Genomic DNA, 8907 nt, shown 5'->3' with positions numbered 1-8907 from the left:
CAGACCTCCGCCCAGGCAAGAACTCGACTGGAGGCCTTTCTGGGCAATCAGAGGGACACGACAGCACACTAGGCGCGTTTGCTGAAAAATTTCAACAATCATGGCCAGACGCAATGGCTCTCACCTGAATACTACCACTTTGGGAGGCCAAGGCAGGATGATCGCTTGAGCCCAGAAGTTCAAGACCAGCCTACACCAAACGGCAAGAGCCTGTCCCTATGAGAAAAGTAAAAAAATAAATCCCACAAGCACATTTTCACCTCTAGGTTTTTCTGTTTTGTTTTTGAGATGGACTCTCGCTTTGTTGCTCAGGCTGGAGTGCAGTGGGACCATCTCGGTTCACTGCAGCCTCCGCCTGCCGGGTTCAAGCGACTCTCCTGCCTCAGCCTCCCGAGCAGCTGAGATTACAGGCGCGCGCCACGACGCCCGGCTAATTTTTGTATTTTTAGTAGAGACAGGGTTTCACCATGTTGGCCAGGCGGGTCTCGAACTCCCAACCTCAGGTGATCCACCCACTTCAACCTCTCAAAGGGCTAGGATTGCAGGCGTGAGCCACTGCGCTCGACCTCATACCCTAGTTTGTGCCAGGCATAGTTCAGGAGGCTTATGAGGCATCAAGTGAACAAAACAATATCCCTACTCTTATGGGGCTTATATTTTAATGAACGAGGGTGGGCAACAAATAGCAACAAAATAAATTTGTTTAAAGGTGCAGGAATTTAAAAGCCCGCCAAAATATGCCCTCCTGCAGGAAATCCCTGCCACCTGGATAGGACGTCCTCTTCTTGGGCTCCCCTCTCGGGCCCTCCCTGATACCGCAACGTTAAGCATTCGGGCACTGACTCACCGAACTCGGGACAACAGGGTTCAGGTACACCAGGCAAAGATTCAATGGGTAGGGCCAGACCGACTACCCGACCCTGGCGGGGCTTCACTTGCCTCACTGCGCATGTGCCAGAGACGGTCGCCCAAAGTACTTGAACGAGAGGCGTCGTGCCGGCCCCTGCGCAGGCGCACCAGCGGCCTTCGGGAGCGCTTCCGCCTCCCCACCGCCGCCGTCGCCATGGCCGCGCCGGCCCCTGGCCTCATCTCGGTCTTCTCGAGCCCCCAGGAGCTGGGTGCGTCGCTAGCGCAGCTGGTGGCCCAGCGCGCAGCATGCTGCCTGGAGGGGGCCCGCGCCCGTTTCGCGCTCGGCCTGTCGGGCGGGAGCCTCGTCTCGATGCTAGCCCGCGAGCTGCCCGCCGCCGTCGCCCCTGCCGGGCCCGTCAGCCTAGCTCGCTGGACGTTGGGCTTCTGCGACGAGCGCCTCGTGCCCTTCGATCACGCCGAGAGCACGTACGGTCTCTACCGGGTGAGAGCTACGGGGGCCGCCGGGGGTCACGCCGAGAGGGCCGCAGCCGCCGCTTACACACCGGCTACGGAGGCCGCCGGGGGCCATGGCGAGAGGGCCGCGCCCGCTGCCGGCACCCCGTCCGCTACGGGGACCACTGGGTGTCAAGGAAAGGGGGCCATGCCCGCTGCCCTCACCTCGGCTACGGGGGCCGCTGGGGGTCATGCCAGGAGGGCCGCGCCCACTGCTTCGACCTCAGATACGAGGGTCGAGCCAAGAGGGTTGCGCCCACTGCCTGCACCTTGGCTCTGGGGCTCACTGGGGTCACACCGAGAGAGCGTTGCCCACTGCCTGCTCCTCGGCTACGGGGGACACTGAGGGTCGTGACGAAAGGGCTCGCCCGCCGCCCGAACCCCGCCTACAGCGTGGGTCCAGCAGGATCTCACTGCTCTCAGCCTTTATCTAGGCAGGGCTGGAAATGGTCCGCTTGCAGTTCCTCCTCCCCCTTCATCCGGCGATCAGGCAGAGGAACGGCACCGGCAAGGTCCTGGCAGGGAATCCGAGTGACCCATGTCACTACGAGGCCCCTAACTCAGCCCCGTAGCGGACGGGGGGGCACGGGGATTTAGGTGTGGAGCTCGGATCGCGGGGTCCTCATGTGTCACCCCGGCGAGTTCTCGGGGATCCCCGGGCAGCTTTGCCACTCTGATGGCCCTGCTTCCAGGCTCTTTGTCTTTGGCCTTGAGCCTCAGGATTCAATAGAATCAGAGGAACGCGCTCTTTTTACAGACAGGGAAACTGAGGCTTAGAGGAGCCTTGGCCTGGCTCAGGGAAGAGTGGGCCGAGCGGGCTCCAAGGCCGGAGCCTCAAGTCACCTGAGCTTGACAGCGTGGAGGGCCACCCCATGCTGGGTGTGTCGTCTTCCTTTTGCATAGACGCTTGAGCTGATGATGGTCTTGTGGGTTTTTTAATAGTAAGAGGGAAGGTTTTCTGAAGGCTTAATGTGCATCAATTCATGAATCCATACCACAGCTTGTGAGATGTTACACCCGTTTCATAGATGGGGAACCTGAGGCCAGCAGAGGAGAGCTTACCTGCCCAAGGCATCTAGTGACCAGAGGGGCAGCCAGGGTGTGCCCCTGCCTCATCTGACTTCATAGTTGGGTACACATTTAGCTTCCACCTTCCTGTGTGTCTTCTTAAAGAGCATCATTTAAAAGCGGGTTTTTGGCCAGGCGTGGTGAGACATGCCTGTAATCTCAGCACTTTGGGAGGCTGAGGAAGATCACCTGAGGTCAGGTGTTGGAGAGCAGCCCGCCCAAATGGCGAGACCCCATCTCTACTAAAAATACAAAAATTAGCCAGGCATGGTGGTGCGGGCCTGTAATCCCAGCCACTGGGGAGGCTGAGGCAGGAGAATTGCTTGAACACAGGAGGCGGAGGTTGCAGTGAACCGAGATGGTGCCACTGCCCTCCAGCCTGGGCGACAGTTGAGACTGTCTTTTTTTTTTTTTTTTTTTTTTTTTGAGACGGAGTTTTGCTCTTGTTACCCAGGCTGGCGTGCAATGGCGCGATCTCGGCTCACCGCAACCTCCGCCTCCTGGGTTCAGGCAATTCTCCTGCCTCAGCCTCCTGAGTAGCTGGGATTACAGGCACGCGCCACCATGCCCAGCTAATTTTTTGTATTTTTTAGTAGAGACGGGGTTTCACCGAGACTGTCTTAAAAAAGAAAAAAGTGAAATGCTACAGAGTGCTAGGGAAGAGGGAGTGTGCATTCATTGTCAAGGGCTGTGGGATGGGGGCATCCTGAGAAAGCGCCATTGGAGCTGAGAGACGGAGCTGTGCAGTAGCTGACCATGGTCAAGCTGTGACAACCAAGGCCAAGGCCGTGTGACGGAACAAATCTGGAGCCAGGACTGGCCTCTTCTGCCAGTTCTCTGTGAGGGGAATTGTACTGGTTCCCTAGGGCTGTGTAACAAATGACCACAAACCGAGTGGCTTAAAACCACAGGAATTGATTCTCTCACCGTTCTGGAGGCCAGGTATCTGAAATCAAGGTGTTGATGGACCCATGGCCCCTCTGAAGTCTCCTTGGGAGGAGCCTTCATTTTTTCCTCCATCTCCTGGGGGCTCCGGGCATTCCTTGGGTTGGGGTCACTTCACTTTGATTCCTGCCTCTGCCTACACATGGCCTTCTCTGATTCTGTATGTCTTCTTGTCTTAAAAGGACACAGTCATTGGATTTAGGGCCCACGCTAATCCCACTCTGATTGTTCTTAAGTAATTACATCTGCAAAGACCCTAATCCCCTCCCCTCCCCTCCCTGCGCTGCCCTCCCCTCCCCTCCCCTGCCCTGCACTGCGCTGCCCTGCCCTTTTTTTGAGATAGGATCTTGCTTTGTTGCCCAGGCTGGAGTGCAGAAGCATGAATCATGGCTTACTGCAGGCTTCAACTCCCAGGCTGGAGTGTAATAGCACGATCTCGGCTCACAGCAACCTCTGCTTCCTGGGTTCAAGTGATTCTCCTGCCTCAGCCTCCTGAGTAGCTGGGATTACAGGCACACACCACCATGCTTGGCTAATTTTGTATTTTTGTTAGAGACAGGGTTTCTCCATATGGGTCTGGCTGGTCTTGAACTCTTGACCTCAGGTGATTCGCCTGCCTTGGCCTCCCAAAGTGCTGTGATTACAGGTGTGAGCCACCGCGCCCAGCCGCTAATTATTTTTAGTAAATGTGAAGTCTCACTATGCTGCCTGGGCTGGTCTCGAACCCCTGAGCTCAAGCAGTTGTCCCACCTTGGCCTCCCAAAGTGCTGGGATTACAGCGTGAGCCACCTTGCCTTTTCATTTTCTGGTGTTTATAAGCCTCAGCTTTATGGTGTTTTGTGATAGCAGCCTGCATAGACTAACAAAGGGACCCTGGACAGAGCAGAGTGGTCTTTCCAACCATGGATGTGATTGTGTCCCTTCCCAGCTCACACACCCTCCTTGGCTCCCCAGTGCCCTCAATGTAGAGCCCACACTCCTCAGGTCAGCATTCAGGGCGGTCAGCCCCTGCTTTTACTTCGTGGCTCACCGTACCATTGCCTCAGCTCACTGAGCTAGACTTTGCACAAAGACGAGGCACTGAGATGTGGAAGCGGTCTCAGAGCAGATCGGGGGCTCAGGGTGCATCTCAGCGGGAAAGGGCTGCAGCCTTTCCCTTGCAGGAGGTCTGACTCCAAGTGCTTTTGAGTTAAATCTGCTGCCAGCTCCTCCACCATTCACAGGCCAGGGTGCCTGCTGTGCGTTGGGTACAAGTGCTGGGCCTGGCCAAGCCTGGGGCCCTACTCCCTATAGTGGGGCAGGTGCAGGCGGGGGTGGCTGCTTGGAGGAGGTGGCCTGAGGGATGTATAGGAGTTTCCTAGGCAGTGTCAGGAGGGACGGTTGGGGTGGAGAAGGGCACAGGGCCTCACAGAGGATAGTGAGGGACTGAGTTTTATCCCAAGGGCCGTGGAACTCTGAGGGTTTGAAGTAGGACAATGGGCTGGATAGACAGGTGCAGGCCGTGGCCAGGAAATCCTCCAAACACAACGGACTTGAAAGACCCCTGTTGGAACGCTGGCCCCAGCTGGAACCACCATGATCCCAGTTTACCCAGGAAGCCCACCCTCCTGTCCAGTCCCTCAAGAACAGCAGGGCTCCCTCTTGCTCTCGAACCTCCGCCCTGAGAGGCGACGTCACCCAGAGCTCAGGGTCCTGGCTTCCAGCATTCCCAAGGTGACTGTGCCACTCACCACCCAAGGGACCTTGCACAAATGCACCAGCATCCCCATCCCTCCCCATCTGTAAATGGGTGTTATCATGGTACCATCACCACCTCTGCGGAGGATCCAGGTGGTCACGTTACTGTTGGTGACACTGTCCCTCCGTTGGCTGTAGACGCATCTTCTCTCCAGATTGCCAATCCCAGAGAGCCAGGTGATCACCATTAACCCCGAGCTGCCTGTGGAGGAGGCTGCTGAGGATTACGCCGAGAAGCTGAGTCAGGTGAGCTCTGAAGAGCGGCCCTCTGATTGTCACCAGCAGGAACTGCCCCAGGGATCGCTGGCAAACCCCTTTGAGGAATCCCCTCTTGGAGGCCACAGTCCTGCCCAGGGGAGCCTGAAGGCCACCGGACCTCTCCTGCCCAGGAAACAGGCCTGGGTCCTCACATCTTGGGGACATATGTGTTTCCTGATGTGTGGCTTTGATCACAGGCTGAGGGCTAAGGAGCACTGTTTCGTGTGTTATACCTACTTGTATTTCTTTTTCTGACAACCGTCTCTGTGTCCTTTGAGTCCCCTGTGCCCCTGCTACCTCACAACCTCTCAAGACTGTCTTCTCCCCATGCCCAGGCATTCCAAGGGGACTCCATCCCGGTTTTCGACCTGCTAATCCTGGGGGTAGGCCCTGATGGCCACACCTGCTCGCTCTTCCCAGACCACCCCCTCCTGCAGGTGAGCACACGGACGTAGGTTCTGCCCTAGTCTTGAGCCCAGTCCCTAACATCTGGGACTTCCAGAGGGAGGGACATCTGTGAGGTGGAGCGTCTAGAGCCAGGGTTCAAGTCAGCCTCCGGCAACGTACATGCCTGCTGGGCTCAACCCTTCCAGGTCTCAGTTCAGCCCCTTAAAACAGATGCCTGAAACTACCCCACTGTGGGACTGTTAGGATGGGATGAAATGTTGGCTGGACCTGGCTGGGTGTGTGTAAGTGTTCAAGAAGCCAAAGTGACATTGTGCTTCTGTCTCCATCCCTGGCCTTCCTCCCCCAGGAGCGGGAAAAGATTGTAGCTCCCATCAGTGACTCCCCGAAGCCACCAGCACAGCGTGTGACCCTCACATTACCTGTCCTGAATGCAGCACGAACTGTCATCTTTGTGGCAACTGGAGAAGGCAAGGCAGCTGTTCTGAAGGTAACAGCTGAGGGTTCCAGTCCCAGGAAGGTCACGGGCATGTGGGCGCCAGGGACAGAAGATAGCCCCAGACATTATTGTGCCGAAGCATCAGATCTGAAGAAAACTCAAGTCATTCTTGGGTTGAAAGGGAGCTTGAAATTGCAATTAGAAGAAAAGCGGGGGGGGGGGGGGGGGGGGGGGGGAATTGCAGTTAAAGCCTAGTTAGGTATTAACAGCTGTGAAATGAAATTGATGAGATGAGGGCAAAGCTGCACTTGGAGGTCAATTAACAGCATTCGAATGCATTTTCAAAAATTATTTAAAAAAAAAAAAAAAAAAGGCTGGATGTGGTGGCTCATGCCTGTAATCCAAGCACTTTGGAGGCCAAGGCAGGCAGATCACCTGAGGTCGGGAGTTCAAGACCAGCCTGACCAACATGGTGAAACCTCATCTTAAAAAAAAAAAAAAGCCGGGCGTGGTGGCTCAAGCCTGTAATCCCAGCACTTTGGGAGGCCGAGGCGGGTGGATCACGAGGTCAAGAGATCGAGACCATCCTGGTCAGCATGGTGAAACCCCGTCTCTACTAAAAATACAAAAAAAAAAAAAAAAAAAAATTAGCTGGGCATGGTGGCGCGTGCCTGTAATCCCAGCTACTCAGGAGGCTGAGGCAGGAGAATTGCCTGAACCCAGGAGGCGGAGGTTGCGGTGAGCCGAGAACGCGCCATTGCACTCCAGCCTGGGTAACAAGAGCAAAACTCCGTCTCAAAAAAAAAAAGAAAAAAATTATTAAGTAGTAAACCATTGAAATAAATAAATCAAGTGCTTTCCTCTAGAATTAGAAAAAGGACAATAATATAAACCTACAAAATGTCAAAGACAGAACTAAGTGAAATGAAAATCAGAAATTAGCCGGGCGCGGTGGCTCAAGCCTGTAATCCCAGCACTTTGGGAGGCCGAGGCGGGTGGATCACGAGGTCGAGAGATCGAGACCATCCTGGTCAACATGGTGAAACCCCGTCTCTACTAAAAGTGCAAAAAATTAGCTGGGCGTGGTGGCGCGTGCCTGTAATCCCAGCTACTCAGGAGGCTGAGGCAGGAGAATTGCCTGACCCCAGGAGGCGGAGGTTGCGGTGAGCCGAGATCGCACCATTGCACTCTAGCCTGGGTAACAAGGGCGAAACTCCGTCTCAAAAAGAAAAAAAAAAAAAAAAATAAGATTAATGAATGGATTTTTATATATATATATATATATATATATATATATATATATATATAAAATTTATTTTTGAGATGGAGTCTCACTCTGTCACCCAGGCTGGAGTGCAGTGACATAATCTTGGCTCACTGCAACCTCCACCTCCCGGGTTCCAGTGATTCTCCCGCCCTAGCCTCCCGAGTAGCTGGGACTACAGGTACATGCCACCATGCCTGGCTAATTTTTTATATTTTTAGTAGAGATGGGGTTTCACCATGCTAGACAGGATGGTCTCGAACTCCTGACCTTGTAATCCACCTGCCCCGGCCTCCCAAAGTGCTGGGATTACAGGCATGAGCTACCCGGCCCAGAAATAAAGTTTTATTGGAACATAGCCACAACCGCTTATGTGTGTATTGTCTGCTCTGGGGCAGGAGCTGCAGAACTGAGTGGCTACAGTAGAGACTGGATGGTCTGCAGAGCAGAATCTGCTGACTCTGGTCTTTTGCTCTGGTCTTTTGCAGTATTAAACAGTTACACGCCGGGCACGGAGGCTGAGGTTGGGAGGATCACTTTAGGAGTTTGAGACTAGTCTGGGCAAACATGGTAAAACCTCGTGTTTACTAACATAGCAAGACCCCCTTTCTACAAAACATTTAAAAATTAGCCCGGCATGGTGGCACGTGTCTTTACTAACATAGCAAGACCCCGTTTCTACAAAATATTAAAAAATTAGCCCGGCATGGTGGCACGTGGTCCCAGCTACTTGGCAGACTGAGGCGGAGATCACTTCACCCTCAGAGATGGAGATGGCGCCACTGTACTCCAGCCTGGGTGACAGCTCAAGACCTTGTCTCAAAATAAAAATAAAAATAGTTCCAGTGGATAGAGAGGAAGGGACTCTGTCCCTCCTGTTTGGGGCGACGACAGCTGAGTCGAGCATTGTCACATTTTGAGGGTACAAGTGTCTTATCCTTGGCGGGGGAACCCGGAGAGTGCTGAGGGGCGGGGCCTGGGGCAGGGGCGGGGCCTCACCCTCCTGCTGTCTCCTGCAGCGCATTTTGGAGGCCAAGGAGGAAAACCCGCTGCCCGCCGCCCTGGTCCAGCCCCACACCGGGAAGCTGTGCTGGTTCTTGGACGAGGCGGCCGCCCGACTCCTGACCGTGCCCTTCGAGAAGCATTCCACTTTGTAGCTGGCCAGAGGGACGCCGCAGCTGGGACCAGGCACACGGCCCCAGGGGCTGGGCCTCTGTTGGCCACCGTGATCCAGGCTCTCGCTGGAAAAAGCCTCGTGGTGCCGCTGGAAGCCGACAGACTCTGGCCACCAGCCCTGCCCGGGGCTCAACACACCGGCCGTGGCTCTGGGCATCCAGATATTAAAAGGAGTGTTGCTGGAAGTATGCGCTGTCTTAGGGTCCTCGATGGCAGCAGACCTGGGGGCGCCCTGGCCTGGGTTCTGATCCAC

At 55.1% G+C, this 8907-nt stretch overlaps 1 protein-coding gene across 1 annotated transcript; it reads left to right on the top strand.

The window, feature by feature from the left end:
* The first annotated feature begins 988 nt into the window (after positions 1-988).
* On the top strand, positions 989-8839 carry PGLS (6-phosphogluconolactonase). The gene is made up of 5 exons (XM_003942270.4): positions 989-1351; positions 5251-5358; positions 5706-5807; positions 6125-6265; positions 8498-8839. The coding sequence occupies exons 1-5, from the start codon at positions 1064-1066 to the stop codon at positions 8633-8635; spliced, it is 777 nt and encodes a 258-aa protein (XP_003942319.3). The 5' UTR covers positions 989-1063; the 3' UTR covers positions 8636-8839.
* Positions 8840-8907: the final 68 nt, after the last annotated feature.

This window comes from Saimiri boliviensis, chromosome 14, assembly GCF_048565385.1.
Source record: "Saimiri boliviensis isolate mSaiBol1 chromosome 14, mSaiBol1.pri, whole genome shotgun sequence".
Taxonomy (NCBI): Eukaryota; Metazoa; Chordata; class Mammalia; order Primates; family Cebidae; genus Saimiri; species Saimiri boliviensis.
The sequence above is the reverse complement of the archived record's forward strand: the minus strand, read 5'-3'. Positions and strand labels throughout refer to the sequence as shown.

Excerpts from the sequence above, each read along its gene's own strand:
- PGLS (XM_003942270.4), top strand. The coding sequence starts at position 1,064 with ATGGCCGCGCCGGCCCCTGGCCTCATCTCGGTCTTCTCGAGCCCCCAG. Across the intron at positions 5,808-6,124 it reads CAGACCACCCCCTCCTGCAG|GAGCGGGAAAAGATTGTAGC; the intron begins GTGAGCACACGG and ends TTCCTCCCCCAG. Across the intron at positions 6,266-8,497 it reads GCAAGGCAGCTGTTCTGAAG|CGCATTTTGGAGGCCAAGGA; the intron begins GTAACAGCTGAG and ends TGTCTCCTGCAG.